General features: G+C 40.5%; 1 protein-coding gene across 4 annotated transcripts in view; it reads right to left on the bottom strand.

Moving 5' to 3' along the window:
- Positions 1-4,081: 4,081 nt before the first annotated feature.
- Positions 4,082-24,637, bottom strand: part of LOC306695990 (protein kinase C alpha type-like) — a 129,691-nt gene continuing 109,135 nt past the window's right edge. For 2 of the 4 annotated variants that reach the window (XM_079159461.1, XM_079159459.1), the window contains 4 exons: positions 23,676-23,783; positions 17,451-17,591; positions 14,544-14,564; positions 4,082-8,980 (listed from right to left, as the gene is read on the bottom strand). In XM_079159461.1, coding sequence (XP_079015587.1) covers positions 8,816-8,980; positions 14,544-14,564; positions 17,451-17,591; positions 23,676-23,783 — 435 coding nt within the window. In that variant the 3' untranslated portion in view covers positions 4,082-8,815. The remainder of the gene's footprint in view (positions 8,981-14,543; positions 14,565-17,450; positions 17,592-23,675; positions 23,784-24,637) is intronic. The other 2 variants (XM_079159462.1, XM_079159460.1) reach the window with 1 other exon arrangement.

The raw sequence follows: 24,637 nt of genomic DNA on the forward strand, positions 1-24,637 counted from the left end.
AACCTGGTAAATCAAAGCCATCACGAAACAATGAAACAAATACGTGAATTAATTAAGCAAATGTTTTAATCAACTAAAGCCGATCCTCTGTTTAAATGACAACATGCGACATTACCCCGAAACAAATGTTCAACTTAACTGATAAATAAAGGAGCTTTTCAGCTGACTGGTGAAGGAGTGAGTGGAGCTCCCTCACAGCTCCCAAAAATCACTTTTCTGTGCAAAATTCTATTTTAATATCAAAACATGTAGCCAGCCTTCAATTGCTATAGTAACACAGCAAAGATGGCTGTGTTTACTTCTAAAAAAAATTGGGCTGCAGTAGGAAGACACAAAATAATGAGTGTTAACTCTGGTGAGAAGCCTTTTTGGCAGTCTTTGTATTTTATTTCCTCACATTCTTCCCTTGTGTTCCTGCCCCCTTGAATTGGCTTCCCCATTGAGACACAAACTGTGGTTTCATTTGGATTTTGTATGCTGTGCCTTCAAAAACCGAAGGGAATAGTCTGCCAAAGAAAAGTAGTGTTCAACAGAATCATTCAGTGGCTTTGGTTCCTTCTTTTGTGCCACTTCTTAATCAAATGTATGTAACATCTGGTTCACACTTCATGTGGAAACAGATGTGTTTAGTCTCTCACGTGTTTCCACGTGAGGTCAGGAACCCTCTGTAACTGCACAAAACATTGCCTGGACAAATAAAAGCTGTAGCCTATCTATTTAATAACCAAAGCAACATTTCTGTTAAATGTGATAGTTTCATGGTTTGGTCACAGATTGAAAGAGAGCCGGAGCTGCTGTCAGACTAAATTCCACACAAACCGTCTTTGACCATATGGACATTCATTCAGTCATTCAGGAGCATCTGGTGGATCCAATCCGTGCGAGAACTGTATGACTAACCACCACATTCTGTTCCCGAAAGATCAGGAGCAAATGGAGAGGCTGTCGTCAGCATGGCTCTGTCTTGGCTTTCCACATTGACCTCACAGGAAGGCAATCAGGACCTTTCTCGTCCCATTTAGCATCAACTCACCACTCTGAATAAACTTTTGCCTCAAACATTTCATCATTTCATACTGCTTCAGCAAACATATTCTCTCTTCTGCTGTACAGAACCAAGCATGCCTCCTAGTTTGCTGTCACTGAACTTTAAAATATTCTTAGAGAGAGAGAGAGAGAGAGAGAGAGAGAGAGAGAGAGAGAGAGAGAGAGAGAGAGAAACAAATCCTTTTGTAAATCAGGGTCTCTTGTCTGCAAGACTGAGGACTCAATTTCGACACAATTTAGTAGACTCAGACTATCATTTTTTTGTTTTTGTTTTACATCAAACATAAATCATTCATAGAGCTTCTGTAAAACACCATGGCTTATAGTCATTATTCACACAGATGCTGTTTATCAGACTGTAGCGGTAATGCATCTGTTTTACTTAAGGCCAGAACATCTCTCACAGCAAGGCAATATGGTCGTATATGACTTCACTCTTGCAATTCTTATAACAGCTGAACATGTGTGTTCATGCATGTGTGTGTATTTGTCTATTTGTGTAATAAGAGGCCGAATGAGAGAAGCCAGTGGCCTGAAACATATAACGGGTTAAACAAACGCTTGCACACCAGCTGGTTCCACAGCCAACACACTGCAGGACTTCCTTTAATCACATGGCAGCTATGCATTGTCTGAAACATGTCAAAGAATAAACAAAACTGTTAGTTTGTTTTTTGCAGTGATTCTGTACAGTATGTGTCTGCATTGCAGTAACATTACAATTAAGGAGAGAGGAAATCCAAGTTTAAATTGAATTTACAAAGTTGTTTCAATTAAATTGGACTGACAGAGACTTTTTCTGAGGCATATTTTCTTATTTAAAGGGCCAGTGTGTCGTATTTTGTGGCATCTAGTGGGGAGGTTGCATATTGCAACCAACTGAAACTTCAGAAAAGCACGGTGGCTGTTGCGAATACGTGAGAACGCAAATGACCCTATCTAGAGCCAGTGTTTAGTTTGTCCGTTCTGGGCTACTATAGAAACTGCCAGCTCGGTGAAGCCGACCTGCTCTTTATGTAAATATAGAGGGCTCACTCTCTGTCTTCTTCTGTGGTCTGTTCCCGTTAGAGCAGGGGTCTTCAAAGTTTTTCAGGCCAAGGACCCCCAAACTGATTTTTTTTTATATTAAACTGGGCCTAGTGCGATGTATAAACTGTTATTATGCATTCAATACTAAGCTATTCAAATAATACACAGGTTCATATATTCATGTTATGGCATAGGTTTTACGCCGGATGCCTTACCTTGATTGACAGGTCGCTCCCACGTCGTTGTTTGGTCTGGGAATTGTCTGTGTTATCGTCTTACAACTTCAACCCTCTCAGTGTGTCTTCACTTCATGAAAGGTATTTGTAACTTTTTTTTGGTCGCCTAAAATTGTCTTATTCAGTGTTTGGTTGTACTTAGCTTCACCCTCCAGGATGGCGACGGCCAAAAACCAAGATGGCGACGGCCAAAACGTTGAACTCAAGACTTCAAAACAGCAGTCCACAAACCAATATGTGACTAAGACGACTTCTTATATGTTGTTTATAGTGCTAAACGTCCAGCAGAGCGGTCTGCCGGTAGATCCCCCTAAATGCTACTGTTCCTTTAAGTCAAGTACGTATGGGCTCTCAGGGACTTTTAGCGAGAAGTGAAAACTTTCTAAAACAGCCGTGATACACCAGAATCTGTTGTAAAACCTTACAAACCTCTTCTAATTACTCTAAGCCACCATTTAGTATATTGGCTTCCTGGCAGCAAGGAGCATCAATTATGGGCCCTTGTTTGAGAAAACATCAGTAAGATGGAAGCTATCAAGTGAGTTGTGAAGAATCTGAAGTTATGTATAGTGGCTGGATTTTGTGACTAGCCAGATAGAGGAGAGTCCAACATGGAGGAGAGGTCGAGGTAGGAAGAAATTAGTGCCAAACCTTTTAGTGATCAATACACTAATGGGGAACAGCGGTAAGAACTGGAAAATGTTTGTCGTTTTCTTTGAGCATTATGCTTTGTCTTTTCCTGAATGGGCATATGCCCCTTTTTATCCCTGTTATGTAAATCTTGTACTTTGGAAAAAAAAAGCAGGATGCTGTTTATGAGAAAAATGAACAACAGATGTCACATTATAATCTATTGCTATAGGGAAGCACCGCATCGTCACGTCTGCATCGGTTTGCTTGTTAAGAAACGCTTCATTACCTGTATGTTGTGGCAGGTATTTAGTGAGGAGACAATTGGGCTAAGCTCCTAAAAACTCAGCATAGCCATTTGGGCTCCACATAAATCCTCCTCTTGCTTAAAAGGAAAGCCGCAGGTGTGCTCACAGCCTACATTTAGGGGAAATCTAGAAGCAATCTTGCCATGTCAGTCAGTCAACCGGGCTGCCATGCTGCTTCTTGTTGTGAGTGCTACACTATTGTCTTCCATCACTAACACCGCTCTACCTTCACCAGGACTCAAGCTCAGCTAATGAAGAAGCCTGGAACATGCACAGAATCGAGCGAGAACCCCCACACAAACTCACACCTCTGCATATGTATAGCAAAACACACTCTCACATGCCCCCATACACATAGATCCAAGATCACAATGATACAGAGAAACACCCACACCTATGAAAGCTGGACTGGATGTACTGGTATGAGTACAACTCACAATCGTGTCTGCTAAACATAGTGCAACACAATAAAGAGAGCCAAGGGAGGCTCAGCTCTCTTTAATATCTATCCATTTAATTAATAGCAATGTTTGTGCTACAGCAATGGTTGATTTACTGTATAATAGAATCAAACTCCTGCCAGTGAATCTGCCAAGAAACGTTTGAATGAGGAAACCTGACAGGTGATGTGTCAGGTGTCGTCTCTGAAAATAGATCAACGTGATCCTCCCCTGGTTGAGTGGAAATCCACAATCTGCACCAAACTGTAGAACAGGAAAGCCACAAGATACAGTATGTTTTAACATAACATCATTTGCGGATTCATTTTAAAGTCACAAATGGCAACAAAAAAAAACACTCACTTGCAGAAGAATATTTCTCATTTTCCTTTTTTTTAATTTGCATTATCATACATTAGGTACAAATGACACAATCAATTACAAGGTAAGTAGCTCAGACTCATTTTAAAGGTTTCAGGCCGACAGGGGGAGAAAACAAACATACACCATTTGCAAAATACAATATATTCTTTCTTTTTCAGTCTATGAAGGGTATCTACTGTAAGTCATTTATGTACAAGGACAGGGATGCTGAGATAATAAGGGAACAAGACAGGAGAGCTAGAGACCATGTTGCTGTATGGGTTGAGGGATAAGGCATTCCCGCACATCATTGATCCTGTGCTCTGTACGGCCAAAAAGATGGCAGTTCACCTCAACTCTCTCATTTCACAGCAAACAGGACAAAGCGGAGCATAATGACTAACTACAAAGAAGAAAGACGTTACACAAGATTCATCTTAAGCAATCGGGAACCTAAAAGGAGAATTGTAAGAAATGCCAATTGAAAAAAAAAAACAACAAATCATACCAGACTTCTCTCTTAAAACCTTCCATTAAAGATCAAATCTTCATTATCTTCTGGCCATCCTAATCAATTAAATTAATAAAAATAATGTAAACAAAGCAAAACACCAAATACATTTGGCCAACTCCTTTCTCATGGTGCATTTGGGGAACGACCAGAGAGGAGGGAAAGGTAGAATTCATGCCAACTGTGTTGAGGGAATAGCACAAAAAAGAATTAACTGCTTTCCTGGCCTGATGGGATTTAAAGGGTGAGAAGAGGAGCACACTGTCGATAAGATGATGGATTGACTTGGCCCAGGCACTGAGGAATAGAGGAACAGGTGAAGTGAACGTGGGCGCACAAAAGACACGGCGAAGGAGGGGCGGTTCAATACGATGAGGCACAGGGGTCGTCCCTCAAACAAGCCATGATCATCTATCCTGTCGTTCATTCAACTCAATCCAATCAATCACCTGTTCATTGTTCCTTCACTCCCCGAAGACCGTCCTTTGATATTGTCGATACATATATTCAAGAGCTCACTACATCAGTCATTAATAGGCACAGGGAGGTAAAGGTAAAGCACGCAGACATAGGAGGATCAGTCAAGTTGTAGTTTTTTGGCTGTAAAGGTTATTGGCGTCAGTCAACAAAGTGTGCTTCAATTTCAGTTTTACAGACCGGATGACGGACCATTTGTTTGAACAAAGCGTGCAAAGATTTGTTTTCCTTATTTACTTTTATTCACATTCATTCATTTGCGAGATATGCTGACACACTAACATGGCTTAAGTATAAACTGAGCTAGGCTAGTTTGACAGGGGATAAGAAATCCAGTAAGTGGAGTAAAGGTATGGCGTAAACATTGAGCAGAGAGTTCAGATCAGAGCAAGGAGATGAAGATTACGGAGAAGATGTACAGTATATCTGTTCAAGTTTGGGAAAGGCACACAAGGGAAGAGTAAGTCATCTTTTTTTTTTTCATGCTCACACCGACTGTGGCTTTTTGAAAACATTATTAAGTTTGGAAAGCAAGTACTCAGAGATTCTATTAAAGGGATAGATCTATTCAATCGGCACATACAAGGGTGCAAGAGAGGCTCAGGCAAGGGCGAGACTGTTGACGAGTAAACTCCGAGTATGTACAAGGAATATTTCCCCCTCACTTCTGTGAAATTCACTGTGCTGTTAAATCAAATGCTCCACAAGTTGCAATGTTTTTCAGACACAATTCTGCCCAAGGCTAGAGAGGCAGGAGAATCTAGTACCATGTATGATGAGTTGTTTATCAAACTGACTGGAATTGTAAAGCGTACTGACACAATGTGCACTGGTATACTCATGGCAGCATGCTATATGTTATGTGGCCAACAGAGTGTACAGTAGGTGTGGCTTCAGGCAGGTCTCAGCCCAGGGAGAAGCTGCCACAAAGAAGAAGTCATCCATGTGACTACAGCTAGTGCAACGCTGCTATTGTCGGGTTCTGGCGATCTCCAGGTTTGGCACATGCAAAAGGTTATATATACTATAGGAAACACGGTAGGAGACTCTTAGAAACACACGGAGAGAAAAAATTTACAAACATTTCAAAAGTTCCTATCTGTATCAGTCAGACAGGAGTTTTTCTAACGTGATATATCATTTAAAACATTCCTGAATTTCTGAGCAGAAGCTAGAGAAATAAAACCAACAACACTGACCGCGACAACAAACAGCAAAAGCAAACAAACAAAAAGAGAAACTAACATTTTACGACGTTACAACACGAAGATTATAACATAAACCACATTCATGAGACACTAAAGAGCGAGTGGTCCCACTGGTCTAGCAACGAACAGTCACAACTCAACCACTGATCTGGATTCAGTGTTCCACATCACCCTAAAAAGGAAAAAGGCAAAAGGAACCAGGGACCATAATGTACTTCTACAGAAAAGACCACTAATCAGGACTACGTCTCAGGAAAGTCTTTTGAAAAGTAGCTTTAGTATTAGTATCTATTGAGATTAATAAACTGTAATAAACGTCTACTCTATGTTCTTTAGCAATCTGTATTCTTTTGGCAAAATCACTGTTGTTCCCCACACACAGAGTACTAATCTGCCTGAGCATTAGGACTTTGGTGTTTCATTACTGTTGCAAGACTGCGTCATTGAAACTTGACTTATAACTTGTAGTTAGACAATCTTGCAATCGCCTCTTAAAGAGTCTAGCTGGTCTGAGATCAGCACTCTTAAGTTACAGGACTGTGCTTTGTGACTGTGCCACATTCAATTTAGCCAATCTAGAGCTATGCTTACAGTGAGACTCCACCTTAAATATATCTTCTGAGAATCCAACATTCCGCTTCCAAAGGCTTGACCTTTATACTTTGTAGCATGCAGCCTTTAACTGATCACGTGCATGAATGATGCCTACCAACAGCATGCAGATACAGAGGGACGGTCAACAGCCAGAGACACATCCAATCAACACACAATCTGCAGTCAAAATTATTGAATATGAATAAAGAACATAAAAGGGTTGATAAATCTGCCAAAAGAAGTAGAACAGATACAACTTGCTAAATCTGGACTCTATTAAAGACATCCAGCTGTTACAAAGTTGATCTGTACTGGGTTACTTTCTTAGTCGTTTCATTTTTCTTTACGCATACAAATATTGGTTTATATAATTAATGTAATAAAAGCACATTCAGGTGTTGGTATAAAAACTGTAACTTGCTATACTCTTTTTAAATAACTCATGATTATTTACAAAGGAGTTATGTACTGGTAGTAGACACAATAAAATATTTATCTGATCTAATGGAAAAATATGTATGAGATCACCAGAAAGGAGGGGAGTTAAAATGAATCTATTTTTAAAGACATTGAAAGAAATCAAAACAGAAAACAAATGGTTTTACTAATGATGATTGTGCTGACATACTCCTAATGAAGGATGGGTTTGTTCTCAGGACAACAAAGCATTGTCAGAAGAAATGCTCCTATTGATTTGCAACTTCTGTATCTAAGAAAACTAACAAATGTTTTTCATCTTCACATGATACTGTATGCAGTATAACATTGGATGGTTAATACACAAGTATATCATGTTATATTAAAAAAAAAAAAAAAAGTTCCTCAAAACGTCTTTACTGCTTCTGTTGAGACATTTATGACCAATTGTATTCATGGGCATAGCATGGGACAGTGACAGTGGTTAAAACATGACAAACTGTAAACATTTTAGCTTTGATTTTCTTTCCTACGGTAGATATAAGAATGTTCTGCCACTGCCCTCATACTAAAATGATTACTGTGTGTTCACATAGTGCCCACAAAATTATTAAGGGAAGTATACAATCTGCAGCTTAAGTAAGGGCTAGAAAATAGGTGTGTGAAATGTTACTTTAAAAAGCAGGTAGGGTGATAACAGTTATGATAAGAAGCTAAGAATTGGAACCATCCCTGACACACTTTCATACCTACGTGTCTCACATATTAGCATTTTTACAGGCTGCATATCATCTAATTAACTGTCTGTTTTTTTTAGTTGATTTGCTACTGGCTAGAATCAAATTGTACTAAAATAGAATTTTATACCGTCACCATGAAATCAAAGGGGAAGAAAACTGTAAACATGATGCAGGAAACATTGATTCACAAGGTGCTGTTTCAACGCCTGCACCACCTTGTCCTTCATATTTGGCCATAGTGTCTACGCTGCCTTATGCCAGTGTTTTTCAGGTCATTACATAACATCGGCATTGTGATAATTATGCAAACAAACTGTGACTCACCACCTGGATCTGTAGATCATAATGTTTATCCATTTGTAAGCGTGAAACCCTTTCCCAGAATCAGTTAATCCATGCCTTAAATGGTATTGTAGCTGAATGCCCCTTTAATATTATCTTGCTTATATCATATATAGGCATAGATTAATTTATTCTCTAAATTTCGTCATACGGTGGCGTAGATAAATAAAGCTCGACACCCTTCTGTCTGAGTGCCTTCAGTCGTGGTAACCATTCGATACAAATGGCAGCGATAAGGAAGGACATCCTGCTCATTATTACACTAAAGAAAACTATTATAATCTATATACTCTATGACAAATATATTGTACAGAGAAAATATGCATGCCCTAGAATGTTGCTAACAAATAAAACCAATACATAAAGGTTCATAGCGGGCCTAGATCAAGTTGTGGTCAGATGTCAGGTTGGCGGTTGCTTTAAGTGGGTGGCAGTGAGCAGGGAGGTTCTTCGGGGAGGTTTCCCCATCCTTCTCATAGGCTGTTATTGAGCACCGGGTTTACAAACTGCGGGTTGATGAAAGAGAACCCTGCGAACTCGGCCTGGTCGATGTTAGCGATAACCAGCTCATCTGGCGGTGTGAGCTGCGGCTGAGTGCGTGTGAAGAACTTGTCAAAGTTCTCTGCTGCTTTGCCGCCCTGTAGAAGAGAGAGAGAGAGAGAGAAGAAGGAAAAGTTCAGACATAAGGTATGTAAATTAATATGAAAAACTATTTCTGCTGGCCGACAAGACAGAACAGGACGAGTGCTCATGGCAATTCTGTGAAGACAAAAGACATTCAGCAGAATTTTTCACAAATAAGCCCGGAGCACATCATCAACCATCAGCAATCACTACAATTGTCTTCGCCATTCGCGTTACTAAATTAAATCACACTTGGCTGGGCAACTACACGATGTGCATGGACAATATAACAAGCAACACTTGTCTGAGTTCTCCCACATCAACCTGTTGACTAATTCAATTGCCCTCACCTTCCCCCTGCCCCACATAAACATGAAGAACATTTCACACTTGATCCCCCACCTTCCCTACTGCTATATGAAGTAGGAGGCTAACAACATCCGATTACGTGCTCTACATCTCATTCACCTGACAGCGATATCGGCACAGCTGTGGAACAGCAATGCAGTAGCCAGCAAACAAGCTCCAGATTTGTTTCTATGAATCAGAGCCTCCGGAACAAGGCAGGCTGTTTGCCCTGACCACAAAACCTGCTGTGATGCTGCTCCTTTATCTCGGCTCAGACGTGATACGTACCTACTTTACATTTGACCCTCAAAACTAATTGTCTTACAGAAGAATGAAAGGATTGAGCAAAAAAAACCAGCAGCATCACAGGGTTCATCAGTATGAGTATAAGGAAGGTCATTAGCATGCTAGGAGACGTGAGAATGCGTCTCATTTTGTGGATGTTGTGATATTCCCCCTGACTGCAAATTACACTTAATATGTAGTTTAAAGGTGCATTACAAAAGATTCAGAGCATTAATATAGCAGCAAACAACTATTGTCCTGGTAAAGATAAAGTGGAGTAACGTCAACCTGAGGAGAGAATGAAGTCACTCTCGCTCTGTGCATTTTGTAATCCGAGATTCTCAGTTTTTAAGGCTTTAAGAATGAATACTTCCGTCCATCACTTTACACTCTACACATTTTAGAGCCTGTAACACGGTGGCATCAACATACAAATGCCTCGTTTCATGTCATCTATATGTGATGTGTTAAACCAAGACTCTCCAACTTAAGGGCTACAACTGGCTGGCTGACCTACAAAGAGCATTAGAGAGGCAAAGTTTCTCTGTTGTTATTGTTGTCATTGTCATCAGGGAACGGCAGAGAAAGTAGATGACTTAGTCTTTTCTGACATATTCTCCTGTCGTTACTGGAGAAGAAGTGAGACAGCGTAAAAGAGAAAGAGGGAGCGAGCAAGAAAGAGACAGGCTGTACATAACATCCTGATTTATCCTCATCAGTTAGTCCTCCTACACACCGGGCTTAACTAGATGGATGCATGCATTCGCACACATACACACAAACAAATACTTTAGGCTTAGACCCAGTGCACCACCTAATAAGCTTCCACATTCCCTTGGGAGCTGCTCTGCAGCTGGCTGTAAGAATAATCGACTCTGTGAAGCCAAATGTCACTGGGCTTGAAAAGAAAGAACAGAAGATGGCAACTATGGCACCTTTGGCACTGTTGACAAGGAAATAAACACTGGTGCATTTAACTCAAAGGGCTGTTGTGACTGCAAAGGCAATATTTCACCAAACATTACGCCAGAGTTTCGGGTACCATAAATATACAGTATGAAGCATTGAAAAGTAAGATACTGAAAAAGCAGCTTTTAGTTTAGTTTTTACCCGGTGATAGTTGCATAATGGCCACTCTAGAAATATAAACGAGGACTTGAAGGTTAATTAGTGTCCTGTTTGAACTGTGACAGACAGATGTCCTGCTATATGTAAAACCCTCCTGGCATCTACTCACTTCTGCTTCACCCATCATGTTTGCTTCTCCACAACAACGCGGCAGACAGAAATCTCCAACATCTAAACATCTGTTCCTTTTATGGATGAAAAGCGCCATTACTTCTGACTGAACACCAGTGACTGCCCTTGACCACTCTCTTAGAGTGCACACTGACTGACTGACTGACTCTCACAGGTTTGGATCGAGTACAGGTCCAGTATCCCCAGTGGGATTTATCCACACAGCTGTGCCACCAGAAACCTCCTCTAACGCGGTAAAATTCCACTGATCCACAGCTTAAGAGGATTTGCGTATGAAAGGGACATTCTTTATAGATGCCATCAGACATCACTTCCCCTTTATTTTCCAATCTGTTGTTATTGTTGCTATGACTTCATGATTAACTGTGACCTGGCTTTGAAACTCCTGACTAACGTGTGACTAATTGGCCTTGTCCACTGCTGCCCTACATTTACAGACAAGACATGTAAGTGTGTGTATGTTTGTGTTTTATATAAGCATCTGTGTGTGTGTGTGTGTGTGTGTGTGTGTCTTGTGTAGGAATGTCTGCCTGTGTTTGTCAGGCACAAACACATTGTGGTATAAAAAGGAAGAGGCATTTCTATTTCTATATTTCTTTTGTATTTCATTGGTGAGGCCAGACAACTCCAACACATGTCAGTTGATTTAATGGAAGTGGACACAACAGACCATAACATCATGGAGACACAGACATTTCTAAAGAGTGTGTGAGTGAGTTTGTTTTTTTTAATCAAATGTCCTCCCATGACTATTGTCCCTGACAGGTGACGTCCACTCCAAACCACTACCACCCCGTCTGAGTGAATAGAAGGCAGGACACACACTTCAAGATGTGCATTGTTTCTCTGTTTCCCACACAGCAGATACCTGATGGGTAATCGCCAGCATCCTTCAACTGCTGCGTCTCTCCGTATTCTTGTCTTCTTCTATCCATCAAGGATCCGTCCGCTCAAGTGAAGCAACACATTTTTCACTCAGACCTCCACAGACGATTGCCAGCACCAGGATGTGCCTTTTTGCATCACAAAACAGATACTCCTTGAGACCGCGGGTCTCTGCTCTCAAGCAATATTCCTACCAGTGTTTATAGCAAAGCGTATGCAGGGCGGAGCTTCTGTTATTAATCTGACAGTGCTGAGTCTTTGGAAATATTTGACAAACAAGCTTCATTTATTTATATTTATTAATTCTGGTCTTTTTCCTTCTTTTTTTTTAACAGAAAGGACGTGAGGTTTAGCATGTTTTGTTTTCAAGTTAAGAATATTTGGAGCTTCACATCACAAATACAGGACCTTGAAGAGAGTGAAACTATTTCATGAGAGCTGCTCTCATAAGATAAATGAAGCTCAAAAAAGATTAGCTCAACAAGAACAAAAGGAGAAAATTAGATTAGGAACCATGGTCATGAAAATCTGCACCACTGCCTCTGTGATTTCCAGAAGCATGCCCCTTTTGGAGAAGCTCAGAGCTGGTGTCACATCTCCTATTTCTTATTGTGTGATTCAGCAAACCCTTATGGGGTGAGACCAAAGCTATTATGCCATTATGATACATCCTCCTGTACACGGTGACATAGGGTCCTACATGGGTTTTTGACCTACTTTCTCTCATCTTTAATCTCTCTCGCTCTCTTTCTGTACACATGTAGACATGCACGTCTCTGCACTCAAGCATATAAAAAGAACACTCAGCTACTAAAGATGGTAAATGAGTGCCTGCCTCCAATAAGAGTTGTGCCATGTCTCTCTCCCTCCTTCCCTCCCTGAAGTCACTGGCATCAGAAGCTATCTGTTCTCCTTATAATCTCCCAAAACTCTTGCTTTGCTTTGGTGAATTGTTAGCTTGTCGTTAGGAGTGAACTGCTTATAGATCAGTTATTTGAATTGAACAAATATTTTATGATCATTTAACAGAAACAAATATTCTTAATCTAAATGCAAGTAACAAATGCAGTAATTTAGTAAGAACTTCAGTTCCCAAAAATGTTACTGCCTTATTTCATGATGTGCAGTAATTCACATCTGGGGATTATTTGGTGCAGAAAGCTGTAGATTAAACTGGAACCGTGCATGAACACTTGTGCTTTGGCTACGGTGAACACACTTTTACGTAGGATTTGTTTTAACCCTTATTTTACAATTATAAACTCCCGCAGCATCCACGAAGATGAAAAAGATGGTTAATTCATATTGAAGGAGACAATGTAAACAAACCTCAAAGCAATTACAAATTAGGCCTTTCACACATGAACCCAAATGGATCCAAACTCTGTCTGTTGAGAAAATAACTGCAGATTCGAGTACATTTTTCAGAAAATACAAACTGTCATGACCTCAACTGAGAGAATGAATAATTAAATAGAAAAAATAAATACGGAAACAAACTGAAAGTGCTCCCTTTTATGTCCCGTGAGCTAAAGGAGGAAAGGCAGACATGCTCAGCTGTGTCTCTTTTCATATTCTTACAGCTACAGTGAGACACAACTCATCCATATTGCCGTCATTTTCTGTTTGTGTGTGTCCATGTACCCATCAGGCACGCACATCCGTTGATTGCACACTGTTTCAAGACTTCTGTGCAGTGACTAAGTCTTTCCACTCTTTCTTGCCCCAGCTCCCTATCTTCATCGACTGCTCCCATCTCTCTACCAATCAGCAGCTTTCTATTTGAGCTACATTCTCCATCTTTCTCTGCTGCCTTCAGCCATGAAGACGTTCGGCCTTCCACAAGAGGGCGTGGCCATCGAGTGCGTCGTACTCTCGTAATTAGCCTGATTTCATACCGACTGCTTGCTGGACGTGGCTGGCATTTCATTATGTGCTTGTTTTTGTTACCTGCAGTATAGACGGCTGCAAAGTGACAACTATGAATATAGATCAACAATAACTGGGCCTGCACTGACACTCATTATACCACACACGCTGTCTAAAGCCCGGGTCCTATAAATACAGTTGGTTTGAATGTCTCAGCTGGGTGCAGTCAGTGTATTGATTGCAATTCCACAGCTGTCACAGGCGGATGAAGTGAGATTGAGCGGGGATGGGAGAAAGGAAAAGAGGAGGAGTGGATTAGAGTATCTGGGTTAGACCTGGTGAGGGGTGAGAGGGAGGTGTATAAAGACAGCCATTTGGTGGTAATGGACTCAGAAACAGCGCTGTATTACATGGCATAGTGAGATGGACATGATGGATCGCAATAGAGCCGGTCATGGTGGTAACAGAGAGCGTTCAACAATGTCTTTCTTACTCTCTCTCCACCTCACTCTTCTTTCACTGTTAGCTGCATCGAAAACCAGACCCATGCAAGCATGCGCTTCGCAAAAGGACATGCACGTTTGCATGCATCCACCTCCCTGCAACTTCAGCGTGGACACATAGACGAGCACAGAAGCTTTCCTTTCTCCCTCCGATATTGATTACTACCCCCCCCCCCCCAACCCAACCCAACCCCACCCCATACACACACACACACATATGCATAAAATAGACACAGTGACGAGGCGTGCATGCAAGGAAATCTTCCTCCTCTGCTTTTCTCAATCTCTGTGAACCTTCACTTTCTTTAACCGTCCCACACACATACTTTTACCCACACATATACACACAAAGCACACTCAGCATTTCCAGGACACTCAGCACGTCCACTCAGCGGGAGACTACATGGACAAAGAGGTCTGGATTCACCTTAATAGAGGAACTGGAGTCCTTGAGGGTTGAAACAGAAGAGAACTACAATATTTAAACTGAATGAGTGTAAATGGCACACACACGCACACACACTCTCTGTTGCCCCCTGTTTCTGTTTTTTAAGAAACAGTCTACAATTACTTTGCATGATTCTGTGCATGTGTGTGTATGTGTATGTGTATGTATATATATATATATATGTGTGTGCTCTCTACATGATTATGTGTAATATCAAGGGATTTCAAAACTACTCCCTACTGTGCAGCAAAATGTGAGCTATATGAGATATGCTTTCATAATACATGTGTGTTGCATTAATTATGAACTCAGAAGAGAGGCTTTGAAATTACGTACGGCCCATATAACACATGCCATAAGGAGCCTGCAGCTGCAGCTGTGTTTTGACTTAACCAAAGTGTGTCATGTCAAGACAGTATTATACTCCACATCAGTCTGACTTCAGTTTATGTTTAATGTAATGTTTCTATTTATTTAGCAAAGCCCCCAATTTATTTATATTTATTTTATTTATATAATGTTTCCACAAACGCACATAATGCTGATGCAGTCCTGACTCTGGTGTTGCTGTCAGTGTGGAATCACTTCAGAGTCTGACTCGGAGTAGGCAGTGGACTACACTAATGGTATAACCTCCTCCTCGTGTCTTACATTCTTTACATACAGCCTCGGAACTGTCAGCACATTTTAAAGGGAATGTTACAAAGGACTCCAGTCAGATTACATCAGCTATCTCGACACGATATGAATAATATTCTGCATTATACAGTCGCCTTCATATGATGAGTGCCAACAACTCGTCTATGACATATGTGCTGGGAGATGTGTGATACTTATGCTATTATTATATTCTACTGTAGCCTCACAGAAGCCCCAGATAAACTACTGTACCTCTTGACCCCATCACCCTGCTGCACAGGATGATCCATTACAGCAAAGGAGTGAATGGATGGTTGTCAGACAACAAAGGCAACGACAACGCCTAGCTAAATGTTTGAGTATGTAATTACAGTAAATCAAATGTTGATGAACCACCAAAACAGCAAAGAAACGTTTCCATGAAAGAGTATACAATACCACGTCCTAATATCCACCAGTGTCCTCAATTAAACACTGCTAGCAGTTGTCTTTTTCTGTGTAACTCAGTGGATACTTTGCTGAGGCTGAGTGAAGCTCTGACTAAATTAAAAATATATATAAGTAAAGGAATCACCTAAATTACAAAAGAGATGTGTCCCCACTTACCTCTATGCAGATAACGAGGCATGGTGACTGATTCAAACTGCACTTTCACAGCTAGAGAATTACAAACAGCCATGAGACAAACCATCTTTGCTCTTTTGTCTTCTTTATCACAAGAACCTTCACCCGTTATCACATTTTAGGTAGATCTTCCTAGAGTTATGAATGCAGATGCATTTTTGAATAGACCAGAGGGTATGTTCTAGTGCAGTGGGTTCAAAAGGTCCATGCCTAGTACTGTACATGACATTATGGTCTGAAATACCCTCTCTTAACTTTGTCCTCTCCTGCATTTTCCCACTAGGTACAGTATGTAAATTGTCAACTCCAACTGGACACAAAGAAAATGGTGCAGACTGCAAATCCACCATCTGTTTAATTCTATTTAGACACTGTTTAGTTACACAATGCACAAAGAATACCTAATACTGCACTATTTTATGAACTATATTCATCATGAGTGAATATACATTCATACTGTAGTCAATACTTAGCGTCCTCAAACTTAAAAGATAAATAAATAGAATACGCTCAAGAGGTAAAAACACGCTAACTGTACTTAAGGACAGTAACTTGAGAAGTGTTGACTGATAACCTTTCCTGACAAGAACACATAATCCCCAAGGGATTCAAGAAGGGCATACAATGTCTTGCCATAACAGATTTGTCTTGTAGTGAATGTCACATCTGTACTTGTTTGTTTAGATGCATGCTGTTCAGAAAATGTTATTTGTTTACTTGATTACTTGTCGTATTTATCTGTATTGTGTTGATGCATTTAACTCAATTTCACATCTTTTAGTCATTGCTTCATCGACATGAAATTAAATGAAAACGGAATTTCTGTAGACAGATAAGACCCGTGTCAAAAAAAGCTATAACATTGTGTTGAATTTAAGTGACGATTGTTGATTCTTGTTGATTGTGCTGTTCTTCTAGTATAAGCAAAGTTTTCAGAGTTTCCCGAAAAAAAAATCAGATGATGAGTGAAAAGCCCAAGAAAAACACAACCTCAGTAAAGCCAAAGAGAGGACAAATGCACCAGGACCAAAGGAATGACTAAGGGTGCTAATTTGGTGCCTGGTGCAGTCACTTATTTCAGTGGCAGCCGTTCTCCAGTCAGTTCTATTTAATCGTTGCAGAAGAAGAGAAGGAAGAAGATGACGACGCAAAACAATGAATAAAATGTTTTTTTCTCTTCTTGGGCCCACACAGATTTTAAAGGCTATATTTCTTATCTCCAGTGAAGGTTCAGAGGATTTCTCAGTCACATGCTTCATGTACGTCCTGATCTATTTGCTAATGGGCTTTACACACTAGGGCCGTTTTTTTATGCGATTAATTCCTCATCTATATATTTCTTCGAACTGGCATTGTGTGCTGCACTTTCCACCATGCATATATATGAAAATAGAGCTCAACGTATCAACATTCCCTTTGTGACGGGAACAGACAAGTGAAATGGTGAAGGTGGTCTTATTTCAATGAAGGTTTGAATCACTTGAGAGAGGCTACCAATCATCTTGACCGTGGTTACAGTAACCATACCAAGCTGTATCACACTTAATTAAGACTATGAAGTGTAAAATGAAACCCGAAGCGAGTTCATTGCCTACTGTAAAAGTGCTTCCGCATAGTACTTACCACTTTGGGCTTGAAGGGCGGCTGTATCTCCCTGTTCTGGAGGCGTTCCCAGTCGATGCGTCTGAAGAAGGCGTGTTCTCTGATGTCCCTCTCACCCTCAGGGCCGCAGCCCAGACGCTTGGATGGGTGTTTGGTCATCAGCTGCTCAAAGTAAGGAAGAAAATTGGAGAGGACATGAAGTTAGAACAAAGAAACGTTAAATTGGCATTCGGTGGTGATTTATCTTACGCGGTGGAATGCATGATTCACATAGCTCTTCATTGGTTTCCACAACTTCAAAGAAAAAGGATTTATTTTTTCCTTTCTTCAATTTTCATATGTAAGTTTCACCCTCAGCCGTAGTCAGAGTCAAGAACACAGTTTTCAGATGTTAACAGAAAAACACTGAAGATCAGCGTTTGGATTTATGTCTCCAAAATGGTCAGTGTTAGTGCATCAGGAAAAGCCTCACTTTGTTTTTTCCCACTTCTGTGTTCTTTCACTGATGTGTTTTGTATCTGATACCACCTCTTTTCTAGGTCAGTAAGTGACAGCTTAACAGATAGGTCTGAAAAAGAGTGATATAATCCTATTTTGTGTCCCGATCCCACTGCTTTTTCTGCCTTCAGAGAACTGCTGCCACTTCCATTTGCACCGCAGACAACATGAGAATACAGTTTGCACTTTAAAAGCAAAACAAGCAAAAAAAAAAAAAAAAAAAGGAAACATTACAGACAACACAATCTGTACTTACTAAATGATGTAGGAGCTTACTGGTATAACTTAAACACAATTATCCAAACAGTGTCCAGAATTACAAGTGATTGAAATGTTTGCTTGACAAGCTTACAGTTGGAGAGCTTATATTTTCTTGCATAAACAGAACACAAGTTGGTCTGGAGGACGACACAAACAGGTCTATTTTAAATGCATTAAAGCAAATCCTACTCATAATGGAACATAATCGCTGACTGGCTGCTTGTTTTTCCTGAGTGTATGTATGAAAATTCAACCAGTTCTACTATTTACATAAATATTCTTGCATTAACACTCCTGCCTCTGTGCAGTGATTTGTCCTGATTGAATTGTAAAGTAAGGGAAGGAAGCCTTTGGAGATGGACAGAGAGAGAAGGGCATTCTCTCACTCAGTATTGACACTCCAAGGACAGAATTACTTGTTTATGCACTAGACCCGGAAATGGAAATGGTTATTGTTTGACCAAGCTAGTTTAAGTGCTTAAATAAGGCTGGCTTGCACGCTCTGGTATTGTGTGTAGCGTATGTTTTTTTTAAATTGTATGAGCACATACATGCAAGCAAGCATGCATACACAGACACACAAGCAATAATGAATACATAATATTTGCTTTGTGATCACATCTTTTTCCATTTTAAGATAATGGTTTGAGATTTTGGGAGATACGGGAAAGTCTTGCGTTCTAGTTTAGAAGATTGATACAAATCTCATGTGCGTACGGTAAATAAATACACACCAGACGACACTCCACAGCCGCATCGCTAACATGGCTGCATTGTTTTGGGCATGACTGGCAGCTGAGGAGCTCAAAATCTCCTTCCTCTTTAGTAACTTTGTCAAATGCACAGAAAATCTTTTGGAAATAACCTCATATAAAATTCCTGCTGTCAATCATTCCTGCTGCCTAGCTCTGCTATTGTGCTCTCTCTCTAAAGTGCACAGTTCTGCTGTATTGATACAACAGAAGAGACATCTTTGTATTCAGGTAATGCATTGTATTACATGATACAATATGGTGTTCTTTTTTTTTATTCATCCCATCTATTCCACTATCTCTAAATCTAAAGAAATTCCACTCTACAATTATAATCTTTGGGTAAACAGCCCAGCATTACTTTAGATGTCAGCTTGCAAGAAGCACTGTTAGTATGCAGAAAGTGCATGGGGACAGAAAAGTGTGCAGTTGCAGACAAATTAAGTGAAAAAAACAAAACACTGCACTGCTAGGTTTTCTGTTGTTTAACGTTTTGAAGGAAATATCATTTAAGAGATGCGAAAACATTAAATGACATGCTAAGATGGCTAAATGGCTAAAAAAGGGTTTCAGTGTTGAATATCTACTTGCAGGATTTTTGCAGGCCAGCTTTCCTGCAGCAAGCCCTTTGGACATACAGGCCGCGGGGCTGGGCCACATCTGAACTAGCAGAGTGCATTCAGCTGGCAGAGTACATCAGACAGCTGTTGACGAGGAAGAAAAAGTCATTTGCAGCTTCCTGTCCGTTCACACGACTGTCAACGGCTGTGAGAAAGCATCCTGCTGCAAACACGAGGCTGACACACCTCACACACTGACGTGTCCTTGAAACTGACTGACTGCTGGCCCGCCGCCATGTCAATCAAACGCTTGTTTTTAGACTTGAAACACTTTGCACTAGTGTGATAGATAATGGTCTCCTGAAAAGAAGTTAAATGTGGTGTTGACATTTCATGCAGAGCATTTGATCATTCTGTCTGCAGAAGTGCAAACTGTTGGCACTCATCACATAAACCGTCAGCGGAAGGCTTAGTTTCATGTGTTCACAAAGTGGGTACAGAACTTCGAAGTTACCCTGCTGTTTCTGCTGAGAACATCAAGAGAATGAGACTGGTGAAGTATAAGAGAAAGCAGATGGGGTCTCTAAGTCAGCGAGGAGTGTGGTCAGGTAAAACTGAGTGATTCAGCACATCAAGGCTTTCTAAAGGCACACGCCATCGTCCTTTAGAACCCAATTAGTTAATCTACATGGGGCAAAACATCTGATCAAAGACAAACCACAGTTGTGCAAAAACATTTCTTTGTTGACAATGCAACAGGAAACTTTCTTACTTGTTAGATGCTTTTGCCACAGAGCTCCAGAGATTCATTCAATTCAATTAGTCAAGGGTGAAATCTTTCAAATCAAGGGTGAAATCTTCACTGATATTTTACCTCAACGTCACAATTTACACTCAAAACACGATTGTCATGTGTGTCCGTCTCACTCTAATTCTCCTCCAGTAATTATAATGAACTGCAACAGCATTCGAATGGGCGACCTTTAGGGAGCATCCCATTACTTAGATGAATGTGTATCTACATCTGTGACCTATTTCAAATGCAGTGAATGGTACGGTATATACAGGCTGGCTAAAAATAGAGATATATGGATGGACATTTGCACAATAAAACTCCACCAGCATACTTATGTTTGCATACAACAGATTGTGTCCTTTTCATTACTCTTGTCATGCTCGTCTAGAATTATCCATGGCTGTATTGGCATCAGTCTTCTGTCTAAACTCAGTTATTCTTCCTTCCTCTCTTTATCTCCCACTAACCAGTCTTTCTTATTTCTCTTGGTCTTCTTCCCTCCCATCTCTCCTTTTCTCCCTCTTTTGTGTGTCAGGCTGCTGGCAAAGCCCTATGTATCCATTAAGAGGAAGTGCTGCAGCTCTGCCAAACAAGGGTTGAGACAGGGACTTGGGCAAAGACCAGTGTGCACACGAACACGCACGCACGCACACACACGCGCACGCACACACACACACACACAGCTAAGAAAATGAAGGAGGAAGAAAAGGATGGGAGAAGGAACGAGGGTGACAAAGAGAAACAAGTGGAGTTGAGGAAGGGACTAGGAGACAAAGCATGTTATTGCACTGCTCATTGAATTTGCACTGCCTCTGGACAGAAATAAAAACTGCCACTTTCACTATTAAATTCCTGGCATGCACACACATACACTAATGTGTGCCTTTGTGTAGCCCTTGTGAGTTTCTCTGGGCATTTAAAGGAAAGCAAGGTTTATTTACACATGCTTCGTTATCCTAATTTCACTGCTTCTGTTACCAACAGTCTTATTGTCTCTTCAAGGACTTCAAGCACTGCTACCAGGAAGTGAACCAGAGTCTCTGCTGCTGCTAACATGAACCACATGAAGAATGTGTCAAAAGTAATTCTCATTGTTTGAATGATCAAATAGTTCTCAGGCGAACGTCATGTCGTGTGATTGTGACAGTTGTTAAAATTCATTCATATTTGATATATACCCCCTATAGAATAACCATGTGTTGACATACTCGTGTTTCTTCCTGCCTTCTCGGGAGTACATACAAAGTGACAGTGAAGGTCACACAAGCAGAGGTTAAAGTGCAGTTTTCCCTTTTTACTCTGTGAGGCTTTGAAATGGAGTTTCAATGAGTCCTAAAAAAATCGAAACACAGGAAGTTTTGTTTATTTTAAAGCTTTCCCTACTTTCCTTTGCTTCAGAAACATTAAGCTGTTGCCATACAATTACTATTTGCCACTAAAGCACTGTACTGGTCCCCTTGGTCTCTGGGCATCCAGCAGCCATGTATCCATGCTAGCAGAAACAGCCTCTCATTAACACATCACAGGAGATCACTTTAATGTGAGGAATAATGTCCCCAACAAGGCCAGGGCTGGCAATAAATGCAAAACCATACACTGTGTTTTGAATTTGGCCATTAAGATCAGACAATTATACATACTGTAATCTCTATAAAGAGCAATGGGCCAAGACTTTGGTACCGGAAGTGTTCTGGTTTCTGTTTGTAGTCTGAGTAGTATTGCGCAATTACATTTGAGCAGGCTTTGATTGAGTGCAGGTTAACAGTCTGTGTAGAAATGAAAGAGATGGAATGCAATCTGGGAAACCATTGGCTATCGCCTGACGATGATTTAGCTTTTTATTTTGTAATGGTTTTAAACCGTCAACTGAGTGTAAACTGGCTACTTGTGAAACTATCAGTCGTAGAGGTCGTCTCTTAAATACAACTAATCCGACTGTAAACAATGAGCAGCGCACCGAAAAGAAAGTCTTGGCACGGATATCCGCTGGCTAAACCGGAAACCCCGAAATATTGTCCGTTACCCGCAGAGGCTGAATCATCGTCAGACTGATAGTCGATGGGTTTTGGGGTTGCATATACTGTGAGGTCTACATTATTTTGAGATGAATGCACAAACTGTGAGGAAAACAGACAACAGATACGGAGAGACGAGTTCAGGAAGAGTGATCGGTGTAAAACATTCGCTATCCAAAAGTGTGAAATATCTCTCTTAGCAATTGAATCAATTCTGATAGAACCCAATATTTGAATAAAACAGCGGGATCTTTAGTCCAGCAACTGATCTGACTTAAGACAGCTCAGTCTGTTGGTGAGTCAAACTGATGAGCTAAACGGTCATAAATCGATAAATAATTGACATGATTGTTGAACTAGCTCGGGAGGGGTTTCCTTTTCTACTGTCCATGTTTTCCATAGAGCCAGTATGACTGATTAAAATCCAGTTTTTGGATTAGAATTATAACTTATTACAACTGCTATATAATATACTGAAGGTTTTATATGTTTAATACCATTTATTGTGATGCGTTCTAGTGGTCAATTGCTGTAACAAATGACTCTTTGATGTGAATACATTTTTCACGGCCGAGGGCACCTTTGGAAATGATTCTTGTACAGAGTTTAAATTTCGACAGTCAAAACTCAGATACTTAAACAAAATAAAAATGTTTTACTGTGCTGCTGGAATGTAGTGTTGTAGAACAACACACGTCATTAAAATGGCTACAAAATATCTGCAATAAACTTTTAAAACACCAAGCTCATCGAGCTCCTTTATAGAAGTATGTTGGATGACCTGATAGGTTCACTGCTTTAATAATGTAAATGTCACAGAGAACTGAGTGGGAAATGGAGCGGGAACTTGTAGATGAGTTTCCAGGCAATATTTAAAAAAGCCTACACGTCATTCTTACAGGAAATAGAGCTAGACTTCCCATATGTTAGAAAGTCTGCCTCCAGAAGGCTGAGAAAAGCCTTCCAGCAGTGTGTTATGCAGTCTGTCAGTTTTGAACTAGCAGGAAGGGCGTGTAGCCCTCTTACACAAAGAATTATTTTTGGCTTCAGTGAAGATTGTGAAAGACACAGAGCGTAAAATGCTGATTTAAAGGATTTTCAACCCAGGTGGGAAAAGCTTCAGGGGGAAAGAGTCCCAGCTAAACAGGACAATAGACTGAACGGGGAGATTGGATATCAGTTTAAATGCATTTTGTAAATATGTAAAACTAATTTGAAATAAACGTCCCCACTGACAGCAGGTACAACGTTAACTGTTCATGAATCTCACCTATCACCTTGTTTATGGATTTAGCTTGAACACAGAAACTGGTTAATAAAGGCAAAATATTTATTCACTGATTATTCACCGAACATCCACTCACCCCTTTGCAGATGGAGACAGCTTCTTTGGACAGGGACTTGGGATAGGACACGTTGTGCTCCATAATGGACTGGAACAACTCATCTTCATCCTCGCCGTCAAATGGAGGCTGGGGGTGAAAGGAGATAACACTAAGAGTGTTGATGGTGTTTTCATCCATCATCTCACAGTGGATGGATAAATTGTTGCTGTTCTCTCGATGATTTCTTTTACTGCTAAATGTAATGTGTAGAACCACGGGGATCCAGCAGTGGTGCGTTTATTTTTTGGTCATTTGCGCCCTCTTTACATGACAGGTAAATTGACCAAATTAAGTGAAAAACTGTTTTCTCTAATAAATAAGGATGTAGAGGGCAGAAAACCAGGACACACATTTGACTAAATGAGTGCCAAAGATGAAGAATACAGGAGAAAATGAAAGACAGAGAGAGAACACTAAACCACATAGACGTGAAAAAGAGAAAACAAGAATGAGTGTAGAGATTGTGAGGACAAGTTTCACAGGAAGACCTTGCAGGGCAAATGAAGTGGATGACCCAGCTTTTCCCCCTGCTCACTGGGTGGGTACCATCAGTAACCATAATGTGGGTGTTTTGACAGTCCATAAAATGAATTATTCGTCATTTCCACTCCACTGGCCCCTTCGTGTAGAGATAGCCTGCGTCATGCCCTCTTTACCTGATTTCACACAAGGCAGGAAGGGACGGAGGAAAGGAGCATCCGAATAGGTGAAAACCTGATTGTTTAACTGCTGACGCTTGCTAAGTTAATTTGGGAATAAGAAACAAACCCATCTTCATGTTTTGCTCTGCTGCGGAGAAGCTTACTTTTGCATGTACTTTGTTTTTAGCCTTTTGGTATGTGAGTTAATTTAAAATCAAAAATGTCTTCATTAGTATTTTAGTGCTGAGTTGTGGAAACATGTTTTATTTAAACCTGTGAAGATGGTATTCTTTTAACTAG

The sequence above is a fragment of the Pholis gunnellus genome (assembly GCF_910591455.1).
Source record: "Pholis gunnellus genome assembly, chromosome: 5".
NCBI classification, from domain to species: Eukaryota; Metazoa; Chordata; class Actinopteri; order Perciformes; family Pholidae; genus Pholis; species Pholis gunnellus.